We start from the raw sequence: 25,750 nt of genomic DNA, 5'->3' as shown, positions 1-25,750 counted from the left end.
TTTGCTTTCTTTCTCCAAATCCATTGTGCTCCAAGAATGCTCCAAGAAAACTCTAAGTGTGTAAGAGTATGAGAGAGAGAGAATAGAGAGAGAGCTCCAAAACTGAACTAACAAAACTAACAATGACAAAAGCCCATGAACTGATCCTCATGAGCCTTTTTATCATTGAGGCCTCTATTTTCTTCATTTTCCCTCCTCATGCAAATATGTGACCTTTCACCTTCCTTTTCTCCTATTTTCCATTATTTTCATAAATAAAATGACAATTAATGCCTCTTTGCCTTCGCTAATTTCCTTAACCATAATAAACCGAAAGTGACACCCATTAGGATGTTTTTCCCACCATTCATCTTGGAATACATGTCCCATGACCTTGGTCTTATATTTTTTACATGGAAATTCAACCAGGGGTTGTTACAAAAACCACATTATTGGCTTATGTATGCTTCATATGTAATCAAGTGTACAAGTAGTGATTCAAACACACTATCATGGATTAGGCAGTGACATGCATCTCAATGCAATGTCACAAATCCCAATAAATGTGACATAGATCCCAATATATGTATATATGTCTATCCACTTTTACATGAATCCCAAGGTAATATTACATACTATGATGTAAGTACATATATCATGATGCATAGTGCATGGATCCTAATGTGGAGTGCCCACATATGATAACAATTCAAGTCTCATGTAAGTCGTTAGGAAAAACATAATAAATAATCACTTTGAACATCTGAACATATCTTAATTTTTACAATTTTCCTAATTTTACCATGATGGGACGACCTTATCCCTATTACATGTGATAATTTCTAAGGCAAGAGGTATTTCTTAGTTCACTTGGTTAGAGGTATTTCTTAGTTCACTTGGTTAGAGATAGGTAAAAATGATGAATAACTTTTGTAAAGAGGAGGAAACTTCATGTATTGGCCCTAAAAGTCATATTTAATTATGTAAAAGGTATTTTAATTGGTCCAACTAGATTTCAATAGCTAGGAATATTCATTATTTGTATTCACAAGCTCTTCAGAGGCAACTTTGCTTAGATTTACCACCTTGGCACTTTATTTTATTACCCCTTTGTATTTTTTCCTTTGATCTCTTAGACTTTTCTTTCTATATGCACTTTTTAATATAGGACCTTGGGGTGAAGGCATTTTTAATGAGGTGGCATTAGTCTAGCTTTATTATTTTTTCAACTTTTAACTTTCATGCTCTTCATCTCTAGTCTTTTTTGGTTTTATTTGACTTAGGCTCACATTGTTCTTCAATTTTCTTGACTAGACCTTGTTGGATGACTTATGATAAACCAAATATGAGTGGGAATAATATATTTTTATGAAATGAGATGACGTTGAATAGGAAAAAAGGGAAAATGTTAAGTATGGTTAGGATATGAAGTACAATAACTCAATGACATCTCCAGTGTTACAACTTGGCCCAAGTCTTGGCAACTCCTATCTAAGGACAATTATGTCTCGTCATGGTATAACAAAACAAAATAATAAAATCTTTATTGTTAAGAGTGTTATGGGATCTCATCCAATGTTTAACATGTTCACAACTAGGTAGGAAACCATCACAACATGTCTAAGCAAGAAACCTACACATGAGAATAGGAAACCATGTCTAAGCAAGAAAACTACACACGAGAATAGGAAACCATGTCTAAGCAAGAAAACTACACATGAGAATATAACACATCAACTAAAATAAAGATCGTGCATGAAGTACAATTTGTAAGTGCACACAAAATTTGAGGTATAAGGCATAGGAGATGATATGCCATAGCATAGTCATCTGAAATAAATCATGAGTTATGTGAAGTTAGATCCTCATGTATATAATGGGAGAACTAGATAAATAGTTTAAATAGAAAGAAATAAGGAGGAGAAATCATCCAAGTGGCAACGCCACACTTATGAGAGGGTGGCCCTAGAAGTAGTTACCCTTAAAGGGAAATATTGAGATCTCATTTTTAGCAAGAAACCATATTTCTTAGTCATTGAGAGCATGTATGTGAACAAATGGAATCCAAACATCAATATATCATTACATAATAAATGATATTTAAACATTATTACATACTAAATTTTGTTACATAATAAATGACATTTAAAAATCATTAAGATAAAGAGTTAAGATTAGTCATTATATTTGTGATAAAGGTTTAGAACCAACTTATTTGTTGAACATCAAAGAGATGTAAAGAATTAAAGATTCTTAACCCATTATTAATATAGCGATTTGAGGCTTCAAACCATTAATCTATCTACAGTAAAAAAAACACTTAAAATGTATTAAGATCCAAAATTAAGATTAACCATTGTATTTTGTGACAAAATTTAAAATTAATTTCTTAATTAAATAGTAAAATAATAATAAAATGAATATATTTAATAACTTAGGATATCAAAAACACTTATTTTTATAATCTCACTCTGCATAAATAATGATTCAGGACATTATAAATTATATAATTTTAAAAAGTATTTTATTAATATTAATTAAAAATAAATAAATATTTATATTTAAATTATTTCACAATATTTTGTTTTTTAATATTTTAAATAAAACATTTAAGGCTTATTTGGTTAACATCAAAAGATGTAAAAAAATAAATATTCTTAACTCATTATTAGTCCCTGCCTGGGACTAATAGCGATCGATCGATCGTTGACCTACCATTACTTGATACTTTGATTGGTTTTTTTTTCGGTTTTTTGACATTTTAACCTAAGTTTGATGTTCCCAATTTTATTCAACAAAATTTTACCCAAAGTTTTTGGTTCGGCAAACAATTGAGGTCTTATTGCAGCCTTCACGTTTCCCGATGCAAAAAATTTGATGCAATCTTATCTTATCCAAAGTACGCCAAAGTTTTATTAAAATTATTCGATCAACCAAAATTTTAGCCAAAGTTTCAGTTTGCACCTCTTATTGCCTGAAATAATGTATGATTTCTGTGATTGTAATTAAAAGTTAGGATAACGTGCACTGAAGACTTTAAAACATTTATGGATTTGAACTAATGCTAACTTTCAAGTTAGCATTACCCTGAAACATTTAATGTCATCTTTTTTATACAAAGATAAGGATGCATGAACTTTTTGTTTATGTACAAAATTATGGAGGCATCATCTGCCGTCCAACACCTGCCTAGTTTGGGATCAACACCTGCCGTGGTTTCAATTGCTGCCTCGTTTGCGCTCAACACTTGCATCACTTCTCTGCTGCCTCAACACCTAACACCTACACCTGCCATGGTTGGGCAGGTTTGAATTGTATTGTCGCTCTGCAAGAAAGCTTTTCAAAGCTTGAAGATAGATTTTCAGAGCATGAAGTGCATTGTATTGTCTCTTGAACTGTGAAGTGCATTCCAGGCTAGAGAATTTTTGTCCTCAAGGTTAGCAGGAACCTGGAATTCAAAGAGATTAATATAACATCTTCATAATTGGATTTCATGGCAGGAAATTAAATGAATATACGTAGTGCGATCTCCTTCACTGACTTGTGAGAGCCTGCAGGCTAATGGAAGAATGATAGAAATGGAATGTTGATAGAGTTGGCCATGGTTTCCACCGCGAGAAGAGTATTAGACCGTTGCACATCGGAAGTCCACTATAAGGAATGTGCATGCTACCTCACAGGCGGTTATGGCAGGTCTAACGTTGTGGGAGATTTCATGCTCTAGAAAGCATTTACAAGCCAGAACCATCTTTAGCTGCACGCCATTGGAATCAAAAGTTAATAACCTTAAATTATAGGATTTTGAGGTAAGATTTAACTATGGGATACTAGTGTTAATGGAATTACCTGTAAAGATGGAGAATATTATGCATAGCTTTAATCTCCATTCCCACCATTCACGCATAGCACTTTCGCCGGGGGTTTCCCCATCTCCATTGGGTACACCTTCAAATTAACTTTGGTTGATTGATTCAGCGATTATTTCAAAAAACTGTGAAATTCAAACTGAATTATCAGCATAATTATTTGAGGGCGCTGTGATGACATGGCGTTTGGGGTTCAAACCATGAATATTTGAAGGAGGCATAACCCAGGCTAGCTCTAACTGAGACAAAGCGACCTGATGCTAAATGAGACATAGGTATCAGGTATTCTCTCTCAGTTATAAAATGCAGCTCACTGAACAATGATATTCAAGCTCATCAAATGTGTAATCTTGTTGACGAGGATGATGGTATGGGTGGCCAAAGGTATTCTCAAAACTGATATTGTCGTAGACATATTATACTGTCAAAATATATGATGAATTATCATGCTCGCTAATGGTAGAAGATTATTGTTGCTTTAAGATTATTCAACAATAGTAATCTCCATATTCACATAGCGCAGTAACTAAGCATATTTAATTGAAAATTTTCACAGAAGAGAACGGAACTTCAAGGTTGTTATTGAGTCTGAAGCTCGGGCTAATCTACACCATTTAGGTCAATTTTTATCAGGGAGGCAGGCAGATGCACCCCAGGAAGATCTACAGGTTCTCGATATTGTTCTTCGCGAATTGCCGACACATAGGTATGTTGAGATTAAATAGCATCGTTTGTTATGGAAAAAGAGAGAGTCAACATAATAGTTTTTGATCTAATTTTGTATTTCAGGTATTGGCTGGTTGGGATATCCTTCTATTCCCCTCATTTAGGAACGAGGAAACAGCTTGGGGAGGGCTTAGAGAGCTGCCGTGGATTTTACCATAGTATCAAACCCACTCAAATGGGTTTGTCGCTCAACATTGGTATGTATATTTTTTATTTGGATATTAGTGTACGTTTCTCTCTTCTGTCTCTTTAATTAGCTACCTGCTTGTAAGACCTATTGACAGTGTGCCCCTGCTAATTTATGCTGCAGATATGTCCTCAACCGCTTTCATTGAACCGTTGCCCGTAATTGATTTTGTGGCACAAATTTTGAATAGGGATATAGTATCAAGGCCATTTTCTGATGCTGATCGTATAAAGGTATCTTATTTCTACAGAGGGCTTCACTTAGCCTTGTGCTACAATTTGGACTGGCAACGTGCAATTGGAAGTATTCAAAGATTTAGTTCTTACTAAAAAGGTTTTAGAAAATGTGGTGAATGTGCTCCTAACTAATCCAAATTTGTGGGGCTTAATGAAAACCAGATTAAAAAGGCACCGAGAGGTGTTAAAGTTGAGGTGACACACAGGGCGAACATGCGTAGGAAATACCGTAGTAGAAGATGCATGGAAATGATTGCAGCGTCAAGACAGATGGATTTTATCAATGCCAGTGCATTGAAAAACATGTGTAAGCAGAAGTTACATTGTTTTTAAGAATTATGTTTTTAAAATGATAAATTAAATTTTACTTTAACCTTGTCATTAGCATGTGAATGGATCTTTACTTAATTAAATATTTTAAAAATCATTATTATCATTAGTTTATTAAATTCTTTATATTAACAATGACTTTTGGTAATATACTTACTCTTAATTTGACGAATTGTCCCTTGCTTTTGTACGAGTTAAATATTCGAACTAGGTCAGTGTAGAGCAATCAAAGGGGTTACATTGATCAAGTGTTGTAGCTACACTGGAGGATCCAAAAGAGCCTTCGGTGGATAGGTATCTTAATTTCTATGACTGCACTTCGAGGGAATTTTGTAGAAGCCAAACAACTTACTGTAGACATAGCATAGAAAAGATAAACAAAAAGAATGAATTGAAAGCGTGCAAATTTACAAAACTAACTTTCCTTACAAACAAAAAATAATTAGAAAGGCAGTTGGATGTAAGAATCGAGCTAATTTAATGGCAGGGGTTTGAACACCTCCCTGTAACAAACTAGGTCTATTTCCTCCCTTCAAAGCGGGTGCAAATGGGTAGCGGACACTTGAGATCCCACAAATGGTAACCAGTAGAGTGATTGCTGGTTGAAAGGCTAGATGGCCATTTCGGTAGGAAGACGATTCAACAGATCTGCTTAATAGAACTTCTCTTTTTCTATTTACTTATAACCAAATAAAATTACAATCGAATGGAATTCATGTATTAGTGTATATGTGAAGCCCACTTAAGACACGTTTCTTTAATTTTGAGTTGAGAACTGGAAAAGAAAAGGAAAACAAAAAATAAATGGATTCTCGATTACCTTTGTGGATTTGACTTGAGAGGATTAGCCTCATCCTCCCTTAACCTGATTTTTGGCAAGATTCAAAACTGCAATTGAGGAGGTGTTCTATATTTTCTTTCCAACAACACTTAGTGCATGTACCCAACCAGGTAGTCCATCGATCTAATTTAAGTCAACCCGATAAAGCAAGAGGGTTGATCAAGTTGAAGAGTTAAGGGTTGAAGCCTAGCAAAGTATCTTTTATCGAGTATTCCTCTAACTCACAAGGATGGAGTCTAACTCACAAGGATGGAGATGAGGAGTGGTGGCTTATATGCCTTTTAATCTTGCAAGTAAACTTTGACTAATTATCTATTAAAGCGAGAGTTGCAAGTCTTGAAAATTAGTTAGTACTTTACCATGCATATTGGTTGCGAATACCGACCTAAACTTTTGTCAATAATTCCATTTTTCATTCAAAGCCTAATGACAAACGCATTAATAGTTGACTAACACATTAGTAGTTGCTCGTGCTTGACAAGCTCTTATATAATCTTCCATTTTCTAAAGACATTTATGGCTGCTTCAAGGCTGTTGATTAGAATATAGTTGTTCTACTTTCAATGAAATTGTGAGACTTAACTTAATATTACAAACCACACTTATTTTTTATTTTTTAATACATTGGAGATGATTGACATTCATATACAGTTAGCCCCGGCAGGGACTGCCACTACGACAGTGGCTCCCTTGTTGTTGTCAACCTGCAATTTCCCTTTTGGCATACTCTTCCCTTTTCTTTATAAATTAATTTACTCACCTTAAACTTTTCCATATATACACGTTAACGCTTAAAAATCATCGGTATTCATTGAATTTAGAAATACATATATGTAATTTTATTTTCTTAAACAAGAAATTACAACTCTTCCAAATATACAAATTCAGTCATATACGCTTCGGAGCGTCTATCGCCGGACACCATCGCTATTTCTACTAAGACAGAAACTTTCTCATATTCTCCTAATTTTTCCGGATGCTTTTGAAGGTATTATATTCCAAATTGAAATGTTTTTTTTGCTTTTACTGTTTCAGAGATGCAAAATATATACCAATGTTTCCCAAATTTTTTAGACCTTTTCCCATCATATTTCAACAAATTAATGCAAATTAATTCTTAACTGAGCAATAAAAACCTTTGCCTTCCATAAAATGGAAACGGCTCAATAATAAAAACTATAATGAGATGGATCAGTGAATTGATGAGGAGATAGTGTTATTGATGAGGAGATAGTGTTACAATGTCAGAACGCAGGATGAAATGTATGAGAATATGCATGTGCGTGACATTTTGTAATGGATGTATATGTGGCGTGAATGCTCATAGCAGTGAGAGGGTTCTGTAATGGATGCATAGCAATGTGGCGATGGATTCATGACTTCATGGTGGTATACTTGATGTATGTGTGACATATTTGCTCATCATTCATGATAATGAGGTAATGGATCAGGAAATTCATTGGAAGGTACGAGAATGGATTTCTCTCGGAATTTATTCTCAAAGCGGGGCATGGATCAGTGAATTGATATGTGAAGGTCGTGTAGGAGGAAATGTACGAGAATGGATTTCTCTCGGAATATATTCTCAAAGCAGGGGATGGATCAGTGAATTGATATGTGGGAGGATATCAGGAGGAAAGGTATGAGAAGATTGATCAGTCAATTGATCGGATAATATTGTCAAAACCATCGAGAGGAATGAATGGAATGGCTGTGCATGGGCGTGGTACGTTCATAGCAATGAGGGGATCAGGATGTATCAATCAATTCATGGGAGGATAGCGTGAGAATATCAGACTGCTGAGGCAACATTAGTCACTTGCAGCATTAATAACTTTGTTGTATGTGAATGCAAAATTGTTTGCAAAGGGCAAAATTGTTTTACACAACTGTCAAGATGCTTCCGGGACATTGTGAACATAAATAACCAGGAAATTTGAAATGTGGGTTTGTTTTAAAATTCCGATAAGGTAGGGATTGATGTTAAGATTGATGCCAAGATTCCCGGGAATGGTATCATAATACGGTAAATATGGGAATTGATGCAAGTTTTCCGACTGTAAAATTCCAGGGATTGATGCCAAGATTGATGTGATAGATAATGTCCCTCTACGCATGGCGTCGCTGTCCAATCATAGTACCTATATGAATCATGCTTAAACCTAGAGTTTCCTACATTTTTCTGCAAATCGGAAAACGCAGCGCATTCCATTTCGACAGCGGGACTCCGAGGCAGGCTCCTCTGCATTGCGCCATCCATTGTGATTCAGTTCAGTTAATCAGAATGGGCTTTCTCTTCAACAGGGTGGACAGAAGCGATCTCAGAGCTGGGGACCATGTTTACTCATGGAGGGCAGGTTACACATATGCTCACCACGGTACAATTCCTCGCCTCAATATAACCTTTACATTCAAAACAGTTACTGAGAAGGTATCAGATTTTTCTGCGTTGTAATGCATTTGTTCTGACTTGCTTCTGTGACATATGTATGGATATGTATGGTGTGATACCCAAATTGTTTTCAGAATTTTCCTGGTTTTAAATTTTTAATGGCAATGAGGTTTGCTATCATTTTCTTTAAGTTGGGTTTTATGAAGATCTCATGGGTCTAATTGTGACCCGTTTGGATTTTTGGGTACGGGGAACCTAGGTTTTGGAAGAGGCAGCTGTTAAGTTCTTTTTTTCCTTGAAATGTTTGGGTTATGGTTTGCTTCCCAGAATGATTCGAATTAGATCCGCACAATATGAAAGAGATCCGCTTGTTGGTGTGAAGGGTTATTATATGTAGTTTTGTAAATTTCAAGAATATTTTATCTGGACTGTAAATTTAAAAAAAAAAATAAAATAGAATAGAATAGGCATGGGTTATGTTGCCTTTTTATCTGGATTGTAAATTTCAAGAATAGGTATGGGTTATGTTGCCTTTTATCTGCATCGTAAATTTCAAGAATAAGATATATAGAAGTTAATTTTTTCCTAAATTCACTTTATCTGCTGGATTCCAAAATATGTCTTTCTGAAGCTGGTTAGGTTGGTATATGTCATTAATCATTGTATTTTAAATATAAATATAAGAAAGGTTATTATAAAAAATAAAAGTTACTTATTTTAAAAAGAAATTTTTTTTCTTTGGAAAATATAAAGAGAAAAGAAACTGTTTTTGTTTAGTTGATATTTTTTTCTCAGATAAAGAAACAAGTTAATGGCCTAAGATTCAGAAGTATCTAACAGGAGTGAAAGTCTGCATTTTTACATACTACCAGGGGTAATACTAGGTAGCCTAGTTTTTCTTGAATAAAAGTGATAAATCAACTTGCATTTGCCCATAAAGGGTAATACTAGGTAGTATAGTTTTCCTTGAATAAAAGTGATAAATCAACCTGCATTTGCCAATAAAGAGTAATACTAGGTAGCCTAGTTTTTTTGAATAAAAGTGATAAATCAGTCTGCATTTATAGATAAGGAGTAATACTAGATAGCCTAGTTTTCCTTGAATAAAAGTGATAAATCAACCTGCATTAGCCAATAACAGCTAATAATGACTTTGACAACTAAATTATAATAATTTTTCCTAAACATCAAAAAAGTTAGAGGCTTGACATTCCAGCTATCTCTTAGTTAAGCCAATCTTCTCTATGTTGTTTTGTTTTTATATATTGTTCCGATAAGAGGGACGAGGGATTCTTTGGCTGAAAATGAAGAGGAATGCTACATGCTACCGATACTTCGTTCATGAGGTTAGAGATTAATCAGAAAACATATGGCCTAGAGATAGAAGTATAACAAAACAGCCTGGCTGAATCCAATTCCTTTGGATTTTTAGGATAAATAATGTTTCCATGTACATTGATTTTCCTCTGCCTGTTGTGCATTTTGCTGTGAACTTGCATTTGCGAACTATAGATAGAAGCATACCAAAACAGCCTGGCTGAATCCAATTCCTTTGGAATTTTAGGATAAATAATGTTTCCATGTACACTGATTTTCCTCTGCCTGTTGTGTATTTTGCTGTGAACTTGCATTTGCGACCTATTAAAATTAACTGTTTGCAGTTTGGTGATTGTTCTTAATATTTAATTGCCACTATGAAGATTTCTATGAGCGCTAGTTATAAAGATAGCTATCTTTATAGTGTGAAAATTTTTCTTCATATTTCAGTGTTTTAATGGTAAATGCATATTGCAACACATTACAAGTGTTTTTCTTCATTAATGCGCTCTTGCCTTCATTGTTGGATGATTTGGAAAATGAAAAATCAGTGGCTCCTATTTCATGTTGGAATTTTCTGATAAATCCCATAACAAACAAACAAAAAAAACATAAAAATTCGTTTGCTGGAAACGGTGTTTCAGCAACACAGTTTTTTTTTTTCCTCAGTTGCTGAAACAGGTGTTTCAGCAACGGTGTTTCAGCAACGTAAAAATTTTCAGTTGCTGTTCGTGGTGTTTCAGCAACAGGAAATTTTGACGTCAAGTATTTTTTGAGTTACGAGGTGTTTCAGCAACACACAAAAAGAACTTCTATTTATAAACAGTAAATCAACTGATGCAAATTTGTCTTCCTCTCACACAGAGAGATTTCTCAACTGCTGTTACAAAACATCTTCCTCTTAACAGAGGGATTTACAATCTATGCTAAAGAGCATCTTCCTCTCAACAGAGGGATTCACCAAACTATGCTGAAAAGCATCTTCCTCTTGACAGAGGGATTACATCAGGAACGCTTCAGTTCCACACAACAACTATCTCATAAAATTTCAGCACTGCTGTGCAAAATGGCTTCATTCATGTGAGCTCATGCTGCTGCACATTCTTTCTTAAAAACACAGAAATTACATTCTAGCGCTGCTGCGCTATATTGCTAAACTCTTAACACTGTTGTGTGCTGCGTTTCCATATTCACTAACATAAAACTATACTCACGCTGCTGCGTGCTCTCCTCTGCTCTCTATCTTTCTCTGTCTTCTACACTGCTGTGTCTACACATATATATAGTGCAGGAAAGGTTCTTCACCGCCTTAACTTGCTGATGAAATATCTGCTGCTCATAATTAACAGATTTGATTTCTTGCTGTATTTCTTGAGTCGGTTGTGCTGAAACCCAAGACTGATAAGTGTTGCGGCTGGTACTTTCCTTCTCGGCCATGCTTCTTCTTTAATGCTGTTTGGTGAGCTGTTATGGCGCAGAGCCCAGATCTGATCTTCCTCCTCCTTTGGGAACACAAACAAGCAAACGGTGAAAAGATGGTAATAGCGGTGATTTAACAGATCGGGGGAAAAGTGTGGGGCGCCGGATAAAGACAAATGAATAAAGTAAAACAGCTGTTGCTGCTGCACAGCAGTTGGAATTAATATTCCAACACTCCCCTTTTAATTTCAACTGCTGGGCGTTCAATCATACCTAGACATTTCAATAAAAACTCAAAACTTTTCTAGTCCAATAGTTTGGTCAGAATATCAGCAACCTGCTCCTTCTCTGTTGTCATGGGAGATTTAATTCCATATCTCTTCCTTATGAGAAGATCTTCATCAAAGAATGACTGTTAATACAGTTCAGCAATAATGAAAAAAAAAAAAAATTACAGGCTCCCCTTTAATGTATGCATTATCTTCTTTTGGCAGAATCTTCTCAAAAGAAACTTAGATCGGCTAGAGAGCTCAAGGGACTTTCGGACTGTGTTTTCTTCCTCCTCCATACTTGTGTAACTTTCTTCTTTTGCATGGGTTTAGCTTGTGTAAAGGCCCATGTCAAGTTACAGTCACGTGCCATATGCCCAATGTTATGACACTTGAAACATTCAACATTGTTCATGAATAAAAATTCATGATTTCTTCTTGCAAAATTGTTTCTTGGAGATTGTCGGAGACTGCAACATCTATCTCTATGAGCTGCTCTGCAGTCTTTTGCCATATGACCAAAGTTTGAACAACAATAACAATAACCAAAAAATGAACTTTGGTACCTGGGAGATGGAGGTTTTTTTGATGCACTTCTGAAGCCTTGCTGCCTTGAGATTCTTTGTTGATAACCATTGCCTCTTGCCTCTTTGACATCATCTACATTTCCTTTTGGAGCTGGTTTTCTGCTTGGAGCAGGATTTCTTCTATTGCAGCCTTCATTTTTCTCCTTGCCTTTGCTGGAACTAGGGGCATCACAATTTCTTTCTACTTTCTTCACATCTCCTTTGCTTAAAGCATTTTCATACTTGTTTGTGGGTTCACGTACATACCCAAGTCCTGATTTATCATATGGAGATCTGTGATAGCTGAGCATATCATCCAAGGCTTGAGAGCTCTTCATGATCTTGTTCATCCCTTCAACCTTCTTCCTGAGGAGGACAATCTCTTCTTCTAACTTTTCACATTCATTATTTTTCTTTGCTAGTTGTCCCTCAGTTTCTTCCTTGCTACAAGTAGCTTCAGCTGATACTATTTTAAGAGAGATAATATCTGTCTTCATTTTGGAGATTTCTTCATCTTTTGCATGACTGCTCTCCATTCTCTTCTCAGCTTCTTGTGCCTGCTTCCTGGCTTCTTGTAATTCAGACTTAAGGGAGGAGACCTCTACCTTGTACTGTCCAATCTCTTCTACAAGTTTGTTCACTCTCTTGTGCCTTTGTTCAAGTTGATTTGACAAGATATCTTCCTGCTTCCTTGCTTTATTCAACTGATTTGTCATGGATATGACTTCTTCATGATGCTTCCTTTTGCTTTGATCAAGTTCCTTCTTAAGCTTGGCGAGCTCTTCATCTCTTTCTTGTACTTGAAGTTTGATGAGGTCAACCTTCTCATTTTCAGCTTCTATGATGGGTTCAGAATTTTCTTCTTGACTGATTGTCGTGGTCAGTGCTCCCTTTGCATGAAGGTCATGAAGTCTGTCCCATATATCCTTTGCTGATGTATATTTTCCAAGATTCTTCTTTAAAGAATCAGGCAGTCCATCAAAAATTGTCTTTGCTGCTTTTGCATTGCACTCCTTGGATTCTCTATCCATCTTGCTATCATCAATCACTGATTCCCAAATTTCAATCCCTTGAGACTGTAAGACAGTCCTCATTTTTATTTCCCACATATCAAAATTTCCATTAAGTCTTGAAGCCTCAAATAGAATGCTTTCAAGTTGATTGTCTTCTATTTTGGGAGTAGAGGGAGACACATTCTTAGCAGGATTGGTGACTTTCTTCTTTGACCTTGCCATTTGACTGAGTATTTTAAAATAACTGATTGTTTCTTCAACAGCAACACAAAAGAAATTCTTGAGAAATACCTTATATTTTTCTTGGCTGAGTCTTCACGCTGCTGGAGAAGTTGCTGCTGCAAGAAATCTTCCTTCAGCTTCTTTGACGCCTTCAAAGAGCCTGGACTAGCTCTGATACCATGTTGGAATTTTCTGATAAATCCCATAACAAACAAACAAAAATCGCACTCTGTTTTTACACAGAAAAACATAAAAATTCGTTTGCTGGAAACGGTGTTTCAGCAACACAGTTTTTTTTTTCCTCAGTTGCTGAAACAGGTGTTTCAGCAACGGTGTTTCAACAACGTAAAAATTTTCAGTTGCTGTTCGTGGTGTTTCAGCAACAGGAAATTTTGACGTCAAGTACTTTTTGAGTTACGAGGTGTTTCAGCAACACACAAAAAGAACTTCTATTTATAAACAGTAAATCAACTGATGCAAATTTGTCTTCCTCTCACACAGAGAGATTTCTCAACTGCTGTTACAAAACATCTTCCTCTTAACAGAGGGATTTACAATCTATGCTAAAGAGCATCTTCCTCTCAACAGAGGGATTCACCAAACTATGCTGAAAAGCATCTTCCTCTTGACAGAGGGATTACATCAGGAACGCTTCAGTTCCACACAACAACTATCTCATAAAATTTCAGCACTGCTGTGCAAAATGGCTTCATTCATGTGAGCTCATGCTGCTGCACATTCTTTCTTAAAAACACAGAAATTACATTCCAGCGCTGCTGCGCTATATTGCTAAACTCTTAACACTGCTGTGTGCTGCGTTTCCATATTCACTAACAGAAAACTATACTCACGCTGCTGCGTGCTCTCCTCTGCTCTCTATCTTTCTCTGTCTTCTACACTGCTGTGTCTACACATATATATAGTGCAGGAAAGGTTCTTCACCGCCTTAACTTGCTGATGAAATATCTGCTGCTCATAATTAACAGATTTGATTTCTTGCTGTATTTCTTGAGTCGGTTGTGCTGAAACCCAAGACTGATAAGTGTTGCGGCTGGTACTTTCCTTCTCGGCCATGCTTCTTCTTTAATGCTGTTTGGTGAGCTGTTATGGCGCAGAGCCCAGATCTGATCTTCCTCCTCCTTTGGGAACACAAACAAGCCAACGGTGAAAAGATGGTAATAGCGGTGATTTAACAGATCGGGGGAAAAGTGTGGGGCGCCAGATAAAGACAAATGAATAAAGTAAAACAGCTGTTGCTGCTGCACAGCAGTTGGAATTAATATTCCAACATTTCAGAATTATTGTAAATAAATTGGAAATTGCTAAATCAGTTCAGTTTTCCTAAAACACGTGGATATATCTTTATCTCTTGCAGGCTTAAGTTTAATTGCTTTTGCTGTTTGATGTTTTCCATCCACTTGGTTGTACTGGTTCGCAATTTCGTCCATCATTAAACAAATCACACTCCTTATAAGCAGTAAGACCTCCTCGTGCATCGTACTGTTGCTGTTATAAGCAGTATGACCTCCTCATGCATCGTACTGTTGCTCTAGGTCAAAATTAGGTCGTTGGCTGGTGTTTATTGCTCCCCCAAAGGCCGCACCTTACACTACAGGTGTTTTTGAGACCAATCAAACCTTTGAATATAAGCCCCCGTGATCTTTGGTCGCAATAGTCTTTTGTTGCATTTTATGTTTTCTCCAACTATTTTGGTATGGTAATGGAATGTCGGGTGCTTTAATAAAAGTTGTGTATATTAGTTATCTTAATATTTATTAATGTCTCAAACTGATTAGAAAAGTATGTTAATAGGATTAAAAGAATACATCCAATGTAAGTAAAGAGTGGAAGTATGCATCCAATGTAAGTAAAAAGTGGAAGTTTGTGGAAGTTTGGTGCAACTTTTATGGAATAGTATGTGGTATTTTTATCGATTTAGCAATATAATTTAATATAATTATTATAATTGTGGTAAGTTGATGTATTAATAGTTATTATTCAAATAATAGTTAATGTATAATTCTGGATATTAATATCTTACTTGACGTTAGAGTAAGAATATTATTTAATAACCCTTTAATAGTTAACGAGTTCTATTTTTATAATGAAATGTTTTATATTTTTAAAAAAAAACTTTTAAGTTAAAGGAATGTGTAATATACTTTTGCATTAGGTGCAAAGATAAGGTTTGGCATCTTAAGGGTGCTTTTAATGACTATATAACATAACATAAATAAGTGTTTTTTTTATTATTTTTATAAAAATCCATCAAATTTCTACAATGGAACCTCTAACTTATTTATATATTGTATTAGGTGTAAATATAAAGTTTGTTAGATAAAGGGTGGATTTAATGATTATTCAATATAATTAAATAGGATCAAATGTAGCATATAACATACATCTTTAATTAAGAAAGTTTTTTAAAATATTGTTCGACCATTGGCATTGTTTGGATGACTAGTGGCTACAAGTGTGTTGGGATTGATGTTAGCTAGATTAGCATTGAGGTAGGTGGCAACAAACATTGGTATTGATGTCCACTAGCCTAGTCAACTAGATTAGCATTGAGGTTGGTGGAAGCAACCGTTGGCATTGATGTCCACTAATCTAGCTATGATGTCAACTGGGGCTAGCGATAATGTGCATGGTGTGCCAAGCTCAGGGGGGAATCCCATGGCTATTGTAATCTTTTGTAAAGAGTCATCATAATAGCAAGACCATTGAAGAAGTCATGATATGATGACTATGATTGTTGGGAGGCCCATGCTTTGAAAGCATTTGTTAATCAAAAGATCAGCTCAGATGCCCCTAGATGTGGCACAATTGAATTGTGCTTAGAAAGAGCCTTCCAACGGTATACTGAAGTCTACAAATGACTTCCTAGATGAAAAGCTATCGACAGTCAAATTTAGGACCTCCAAAGTCAAAGTTACAGTGCCAAAAGTAGCTAAAGGACCCTTTAGTGACATGCTAGTTTGGCATCTTTGCCAAATACAGTGGAGCACTTTAGCACAATGGCTAACAGAGGACCTCTTAGACGTCGTCTAACAACATTGTAGTGGGGAGTGTTTTGTTTTGCCAATGGTGGAGCCCACTCTACAACTAAGCCCAACGAATATGTCTTGAAAGTTTTTAAAGGGTCGCGAAGGTGAGTGTCGGGATGGAAGTGTCAGGCAGATGTGCACCTGACAACAACGGGGAACATTATGATTGGCCAACGGTGGAGCCTTCCCTACATGTAGGCCCGACGAGAGTGCCCCAAAAGTTTTATGCAAGGCAAAGAATGAAGAATTGGAATGATGCAAGATGAGTTTGAATACCGTGCAAGTTTAGAGGAAGATCAAGCACCATAGACATCGGAAGAGGTCACGATGTGTCAGAAAGTGAAAGAGTTAAGGGCAAAAGGAGTGTTGAGATGGAAATAGGCCCAAACTGCCGAACTGGAGATCAATGATAGAGGTTCACCTGACACCCCCCCTCAATACCACAAACATATAACAAGGGGTGTCGAGATGAGTGGCAACCACAGGTAATGACCAACAGTGGTTTTCCAAGCATTGGGCAACATGGTAAGTGGAGAAGAGACTAGACTCTTAAGAAATTTCTATAAACGTTTTGATCATAAAACCAGGGTTTGGGGACAAGTGGCAACAAATTACTGGTCAAAGGTGACATCAACGTGAAGTCATTTTGTTGGTCAGAGCCTGAAAGCTTTTGTAGCAGCATCCATAGGGAGTGTTAGGCTGACTAGGTGTTAAGATGACATGGGTGTTGTCAAAGATAGCTAAGCTTGGGAGCCATGATATTGGCCCATGGTGTTGTGGGAGGATCCCATCAGGACAACTCAACCTTGCAATTTTTTTAATCAATGGTGCATGCATCGGTTGGACCCCACAAGACAAATAAGCCTGCCTAGGGGAGTCCAAAAGTTTACAAGGGAGGCACAAACGATAGTGTCAAGTTTAAGAGCTATGGGCTAAGCGCCATCACGAGGATACATGTAGCGGAAGACTAAGGGCGCGAATAAGTTTATAAAAGGAATTAATCCCTTGTGAGCTTGGGAAGAAGTTTAGCACCTAGAGGCCTAGCTAGAGGTCATAACACCTAGTCCTATGATGGAAAAGAAGGTTAGGCACCAGCAAAGGATCTTAAAGCATTTTGGCATAATTGAAAAAGTGTGTAATATAATTTAAAAAGGGGCCACAAAGGTTATGTTTTGCAGCGGTGGAATTAAAATGGTTTTGGGCCTTTAATAAAGTGTTTGGGAACTTGAATGGATGGGTTGACAACTTTGGGAGAAGTCCTCCATTTCTAATAGTGTTTCCAAATATTGCATTGCACCATATTCATGCATTCGTGAAGTTTGGACGAGTCAGAAGCTCACTTGGGAAGTTCCCCCATATTTGTTTGTTACACCAAATTGGCCATTTTCCATGTATGGATATCGAAGCTTTAATGGGTCGACAACTCAACCTTTGGAAATTGGTGGCAGTGGTGCTTGTCAAGAAACATCGAGTCAAGGCAACAAGGACCATGATTGTGTAGAATAATCAACTGAGCCTATCTTGAATGGAAACAATCCACCTCTAAGCTTCCTTACACAACAGGGAGAATTAAATTGAAAAGATTGTTGGGTGCAAAAGAATTGATTGACGACATAGAAGAACATTGTGTGCCCATTATGTGAGTTAACGAAGGTGAAATGACTGAGTAATATGAAAATATAGCAAGACAACAATTCATGATTCAGTTATGAGTTTGAATAGGTAATCATGTCTTATGAAGTATGAGAAGCCATGTTGAAGTACGCTCTCGCATAGTGTGGATGGCAGCGTGATGGTTGACAAAGATAACATTGTTTCTTGTTTTGTAGTTGAACAAAACCAAGGATTGCAATAGTGTGATTGGGGAAGGAAGCATTTTTGAGTGAGCTATGTGGAGAGCTTCGTGGGTGACTGCTACTAAGAAGAGGACAAGTGTTCCTAGGATACAAAGAAAGGTCGAGAGTTCCTATGCTAAAGAGATAGGCTGAGAGTGCTTGGGCTACAGAGATAGGTCAAGAGTGCCTATGCTGAAGAGAGAGGTTGAAAGTTTTTGAAGAAGAGGTCCAATTGTAGATAACATACTGTTGAGTATGCTACCAAAGTGTTGACGGCCAAAGAGTTAAATGTATGCCATTATTGAATGAGCAAAATGATTAGAGTGAGCATAGAGCAATGCGTTGTGTGGGTTGTGTAAGGTGAAGGCTATAGGGGAGAACAAAGAGCTGGAAATGAGCAGAGTGGATGTCATTTACAGTGTATTTATTTTCATACTGAGTGCAGTTTGAAGCCTACTTACAAGGATTTGGTGCTTCCATCTCAGTGAGTATCTGAAGAAAGATTGGGGGTTGGGGCCTCCTGCAAGTTGGTGCTTGCATAAATCCAATGATTTGCAAGTTTATGCTTATAATAAATTCATGAAGTTGGTGCTTCTGGTAAGTTGATCAGGTTTCTACAAAAGAAGCAAGTTGGTGCTTCCTGCTAGCGGGAGCTAGCAAATAATCAAAGGGAGTTGGTGCCTCCTGTGAGTGGCGGCTCACAAAAATATTGATGTAATAGAGTAGGAGCTTATTTTTACATCAAATAACAAACAAGCTTTGGTGGTTTTTCTCCCATAACGGTTTGCACATTAAACCTTTGTGTCTCTTGTGTATGTTTCTCATGGTGTGTGTGTGTGTTCATGTGTTGATTTATGTTGCCACACATGATATGTTGTTGATTCCTTAAATTATGGTTTCCAAATTTGAATAGAAGTATAAATTAGCATAAAATTTTAAATTATCCTTAATATTAGTTCACACCCCCTCTCAGTTTTAACATTGTTTCAAACAATTTGTATCATATCCTGGTTCCTTCAGGAAAAACTTAACTAGTTGAAGGTAGATCAAAAGGAAACAATGACTAATGAAGTTTGGCTATCACTAGAGCAAGTTCGACTTCGAAATGGATCAGATTATGAGATCTAAAGGATTAGAATGGGAGCCTATTTAATGGTCATCAATGAAAATGTTTGGTTGTCTAAAGAATATGGAGAGAAGAATAAGTTTAGTGCAAAAGCCAAGGAGATTATCATGAAAGGGTTATCAAAGTCAGATGTTCATAAAGTGAGACAAAAATGGAAAAATGGGACAAGTCATATTGTCTATATGGAGGAGATAGCAATGTGGCTCAAGAGAAGGTCGAAGAACCTTGTTGCTCAAGTAGTGAACCAAAACATGCAAACGATGGTGCTGGAAATGATAAATAGAAGAGGACAAGGAAGAAGTCGAACAAACCATCCCATAAAAGAGATGCTAAGGATATTAGAGATCTTTCTCTTAATGCACAACCTACTAGTCATCACTCTCAAGTTGATGATGATGATGAATTAGAAGAAAGGTAATGTTGCTCAAAAGCTATTCCATTGCTCTATGATAAACTAAAATGATAGGCCATTTATCTTCTATATGTTCATGTCAAGGTTTTGAATATAGAAATGCATCTAGAAGTGATGTAGATAGACCTACCTTAGTAGCAATAGCAAATGAGGGATCCTCAAAAGAAGAAGAGAGTATATCCCATGAAGAGGATAGGAGTAGCCATGGTAGTGATGAATATGGAATACTTCTCAGACCTATGGAAGATTCCATGTACATAGAGAGGAATTTAGATCTTTGTGGTGGATCTGCTAGCACCTCTGATAACAAAGAAAAATATCTGAATGAAAGGATGTACTTTAGTAAGAATCTCATCTCTTGTCTAAAAGAGATCAATGAGCTATCCAAATTCCAACCCCAGGAAAAAGGAGCAACTGCAAGAATATGAGCTGGAGAATGAGAAGTTGAGAAAAAAAGATGTTGACCTAAATGCTCAACAAGGAGAGGTTAATATATTGAATGAAATGTTAGTGAATAAGTTGCTTGAAAAGGAAGCCTTATATGAGAGACTACAAGATGAAGTAGTCTCATTGAGACATGTCCTAAAAGGAAAAATAAAGATTTGTCTCAATATTAGAAGCTTGAAAGGAGAAGGAAGGCCTTGGATAAGATGTTTGCTAAGTAGAGATCCCCTCTCATCAAGGCTAGTTTTGGCCACAAAGAAGAATCAAGATCCAATAGAACAAAGGAAGTTGAAGGTCCCAACAATAATAAAGGAAAATAATTTTTGGAAACCAACAACAACAAGAGAAGTAAAGACAACAACATAATGTTAAGCAACAACATTGAGGAGAATAGAGGAAGGGAGCTACACAACAAAAAGGAAGAATGCAAGGTAGCTATCGAGACAACCATGGAAGACACATGAAGAACCAACTGAGGTCCTTTCCCCCTCAAGGAATAAGCACTCAAAGTAAAGGTGTATTTAGTCCTCAAAATCCCTTTTATGGCTATTGTTTTTCTTGCAACAATTTTGGGCATAGAGCCAAATATTGTAGAAGGTTTGTAAGAAAACAAAATGTGTTGGGGAGAAGTGACCCAAGAAGGCATAGGATGACTAGAAATAAGCATGGTGGCAACAATAGTGGGTTTGAAAAGAATGTTGTCACACACAAAAATCATTTTTCCCCATTCCTAAGCCATGTAGAATGCTACAATTGTGACAATATTGGGCACAAGATAGTGATTTCCATATATGAGAAGAAGAAGGATGCTTCTCAGAATATACATGAAAATGGAGCAGCTCAGTCCTTGATAACCAAAATTGAGGATGGATAAAATGATCACTAGTACATCTTCAATGTTATGTGTAAAAAGATCAAGGTTAAAAAGGAGAAATAAATCAAAAGAAAAACAAGAAGAAAGATCCTCTTACCCTCATAATAGACCCCTCTATAAGGAAGAAAGGTAGCAATAAGATATGGAAAAAGAAAGAGGAAAGAAGGGAGGAGTGTCCTTCCAATCAACACAACCTAGATGAAAACCAATGCAAGTTGAAAAAGAAACTAAAAGATAATGCTCTTGTTAGGACTTGACCATTGAAGCATTGGAAGGAGGAGAAAAATCTACTCAAGGGGAGTAGGTCCTCTATTTCTCTTGATTAAAAGAAGAGAATGGTCTCAAGTGAGGCCAAATAATTCAAATGTAGGCATAGTAAATCTTATATAGAGTGATGCATCTGAGAATTGGAGGTATGACCAAGTCCCCTTGTTGATTATAGTAATGAATTTGTTTATCTCAAACATAACAAAATTGCAAGAGAAGGGGAATGTAGTTTGTTTGGTTTTATGGGGAGTTCACAACACTTTAAGTTTTGAGAAGAAGATGAGTTACAACAAGAGCGTGGAATGAAAAGAGGCCCATAGTTAATTCAAGTCCACAGAATTAGTCCCCATGCAGAAGCAAGGAAGTATATGCAAGAGATCAAAGAGCACTGACTTAGGGGAAGCTAATTTAGTAAGTAGTAGAAGGAAAACATTTTCAACCTCAGGAAGAAATATTGCATAGGAAATTAAAGGTTTTCATCTTGGGTGAAATACCCTTACTTAAGCAACAATCCATATGTGTAGCAATATGTTCTCAAGGGGAGCAGTAGTGACTATTAAGATGCTCAGGAGAAGTGAGCACAATCTTTGAGGCAACAAAAACAAAAACAATGAAAAACAAGCTCAATGCATCACTGATGGCTGGTATTTTCATTCAACAACAATACCATGAGAAATTTCAATTGGTATAAGTTTCTTTTAATTGATAAAAAATATATATTTGTAGAAAGAGTACTCAGCCAATAGCCATAAGGTAATGAGAATTGGATGGGTATTTAAAGAAGAGCCAATATATGTTCAGGGGGAGCATATCACATATGTCCAGTTTATAAAGCAGGATTAGCTACAAGAAAGGCATAATGGATTTTTTTTCTAGCGTTTAGCTTTGCAATTGCCTATACCCATGATGAGTGTAGCTGATATTGGATGGAAGAATTGACAAGCCTCATTAGAGATATCATCCCTAGAGAAGAGAAGTTAGCAAAGCAGAATTCACATTAGCAACTTGACCTTCAATCAATGATTGTAAGGGGGTGAAGAAGCAACTTGTAGCTCTCTGCCATTGATGTCAAAGGGGGAGAGTAAGTTGTAATGGGCCATGCAGAGGAGAGAAAGCCAGTAAGTTGTGATGGCCCATGTCGAGGAGAGAAAGCGATTAGTGGCTCATGCAAGGAGAAGTGTGGAAGAAACATGAGGATTTGCCATCAATGTGGAGAAGTGTTAAGGTGTTGCCATAAATGCCACGTGAAGATTATTGGATATTTGGCATTTTCTAGATTTCTAGTGGCTGCAAGGGTGTTGGTATTGATGTCAACCAAATTAGCATTGAGGTAGGTGACAATAGGCATTGACATTAATGTCCACTAGTCTAGTCAACCTGATTAACATTGAGCTTGGTTGCAGCAGACGTTGACATTGATGTCCACTAGCCTAACTGTGATGGAATATGGGACTAGCATTTAAGTTCATGATGTGTCGAGCTTAGGGGACGTCCCATGGTTGTTGTAGTCTCTTGAAGAGAATCATCACAACAGTATACTTATTGGAGAAGCCCTTATATGATGACTATGATGGTTGGGAGGTCCATGCTTGGATGGAATTTCTAAATCAAGACATCATCTCAGATGTCCTCGGTTGTGGCACAATTGGATTATGCTCAGAAAGAGCTTTATAATGGTATATTGAAGTCTGCAAATGGCATCCTAGAGTGAAATTTATTGACAGTTAAAGTCATGATCTCCAAAGTCAAAGTTACAGTGACAAAAGTAGCTAAGGGACCATTTAACGACATGTTGATTTAGCAGATTTTCCAAATATGATGCAGCTCTTTAGCATAGCAACTAACCAAGCACTGGGCGAACGTGATCTAACAGTGCTATAGTGAGGAGTGCTTTGTTTGGTTGATAGTGTAGCCTGATCTACATCTATGCCCGACAGACAGGTCCCATAATTTTTTAAATGGTCACAAAGGTGAGTATCGGGATGGAAGTGTTAAGTGGACATGGACCTAGTAGTAGTGGGGAACGTTTTGATTGGACAACAGTGGAGCCCTCCCTACATGTAGGCTTGATAGGAGTGCCCGAGAAGTTTTATGTAGGGCAAAGGACAAAGAACCAAGACAACACAAGAAGATTTTAAATACCATGCAAGTTCGAAGGGAAATCAGGCACCACGCACATCAGAGGATGTCCCAATGGGTCAACAAGTAGAAGAGTTAATGGGAAGATGAGTGTCGAGATGGTAGTATGCTCATACCATCGATATGGAGATCAATGGTGGAGGTTCATCCTGACACCCCCCTCTCAATACAACAAACATCTAGCAAGGGGTTTTGAGATGGGTGGCAATTGACGGTATTGACCAACGATGCTTTTCTAAGCACCGGGAAACGTGGCAAGCAGAGAAAAGGTCAAACCCTTAATAAATTTTTATAAATGTTTTTCTCACAAAACCAAGGTCTAGGGACCCTTTCTTTTTCGTCTCTTATAGCGAGATAGGTGGTAGTGCATTATTGGTTAGAGGTGATGACAACATGACACCATCCTGTTGGTTAGAGCCCAGAAGGTTTTGTAGCAACACATAGAAGGATTGTCGGGCTTACTAGGCGTCAGGATGATCTAGGCAGTGTCAGAGATAACTCAGCGTGGGAGCAATGTTATTGGACCATCGTGTTTCAAGAGGACCCCACTGAGACAGCTTATCCCTGCAGGTTTTTTATTGGTTGGTGCATTCGTCGTTTGGACCCCACAAGACAATTAAGCCTTCCTAGAGGAGCCTGAATGTTTACAAGGGAGGCGCAAGCGATAGTGCTAGTTTGAGAGCTACGAGTTAAGCGTTAGTGTCAAGCTACATGTAATGGAATGCCAAGGGCGAAGAGAAGCTTATAAAAGGAATTAAGACCTCATAGGCTAGGGAAGAAGTTTAGAACCTAGAGGCTTAGATGGAGGTCACAACACCTATTCCTATGATGGAAAAATAGGCTAGGCATCAACAAATAAGGAGCTAAAATAATTTTGGAAGAATTGAAAAAGTGTGTAATTTAATTTCAAAAGGGGAAGTAGAGGTAATATGTTTTGCAGTGATGGAATTAAAAAGGATTTGGGCCTTTAATAAAGTTCTTGGACACTTGGATGGATGGGTTGAAAGCTTTGGGAGAAGTCCTCGATTTTTGGCAGGGGTGCCAAATGTGGCATTGTGTCATATTCACGCATCTGTGGAGTTTGAACAAGATGGTATCTCAATTGGTAGGTTCCCCCATATTTGGTTTTTACACCAAACTGGTCATTCACTATGTATGGATATTTAAGCTTAAACGGGTCAGAATATAGACCTTTGGAAACTAGTGGTAGTGGAAATTGTTAAGAAACACTAAGTCAAGGTAGAAAGGACCATGATTGTGTAGAATCATCAATGGTGCTTGTATTGAAAGGAAAAAAGCCACCTATGAGCTTCTTTGCATGCCATGGAGAATTAAATTGAAAATATTGTTGGGTGCATAAGAATTGATTGTCGGCATGGAAGAACATTTTTTGCCCATTTTGTGAGTTAATGAAGATGTATTAGTTGTGTAATAGGACAATACAACACGATAAAATTCCATGCTTCAGTTATAAGTTTTAATAGGCAATCCTATATTATGAAGTACAACAAGCCATGCTGGAGTACTCTTATGGGTAGTGTGGATGGCAAAGTGATGGTTGAGAAAGATAACATTATTCTTGTGTTACAGTGGAATAAAACCAAGGATTACAGTAATGAGATTGGGGAAAGGAAACATTATTGAGTGAGCTATGTGAAGAGCTCTATGGCTGAGCGCTGCTGAGAAGAGGTCAAGTGTGCCTGCGTTATAGAGAGAGGTCAAGAGTGCCTATGCTGAAGAGAGAGGCCGAGAGTGCCTAGGTTGTAGAGAGAGGTTGAGAGTACCTATGCTGAAGAGAGAGGCTAAGAGTGCATGAGGACGAGGTCCAACAGCAGAGAAAAAAGTGTTGAGAATGCTACAAAATTGTTTACAGTCAAAGAGCAAAATGTATGTTGTGGTTGAATAAATAGAATGAGCAGCGTGAGAAGAGACGAAAGTGTTTTGTGGGTTGTGTAATGTGAACGCTACAGGGGAGAACAAACAGTTGAAAATAGGCAGTGGATACCATTTTCAATGTATTTATTTCCATATTGAGTGTGGGTTGGAGCCTACATACTGGGAGTTGGTGCTTCCATATCAGTGGGTATCTGATAAAAGCTTGGGGGTTGGGCCCTTTTGCAAGTTGGTGTTTGCGAAAAATCCATGAAGTTGATGCTTCAGTTGGTGCTTCTGGTAAGTTGGTCAGGTGTCTACAAAAAAAGGGAGTTAGTGCTTCCTGCTAGTGGGTGTTAGTAAACAATCAA

At 37.1% G+C, this 25,750-nt stretch overlaps 1 protein-coding gene across 1 annotated transcript in view; it reads left to right on the top strand.

Annotated features, from left to right (window-relative positions):
• The first annotated feature begins 8,352 nt into the window (after positions 1-8,352).
• LOC149247634 (protein LEAD-SENSITIVE 1-like) overlaps positions 8,353-25,750 on the top strand; it is a 35,038-nt gene continuing 17,640 nt past the window's right edge. The window contains exon 1 of the mRNA XM_089455914.1: positions 8,353-8,543. Within this exon, the coding sequence (XP_089312040.1) occupies positions 8,450-8,543 (94 nt within the window). The 5' untranslated portion in view covers positions 8,353-8,449. The remainder of the gene's footprint in view (positions 8,544-25,750) is intronic.

Source organism: Pinus tabuliformis, chromosome 7 (assembly GCF_031772625.1).
Source record: "Pinus tabuliformis cultivar Carrire ecotype Pingquan chromosome 7, CPIR1, whole genome shotgun sequence".
Classification (NCBI taxonomy): Eukaryota; Viridiplantae; Streptophyta; class Pinopsida; order Pinales; family Pinaceae; genus Pinus; species Pinus tabuliformis.
Note: the sequence above shows the minus strand (reverse complement) of the source record. Positions and strands in the feature narration are given on the sequence as shown.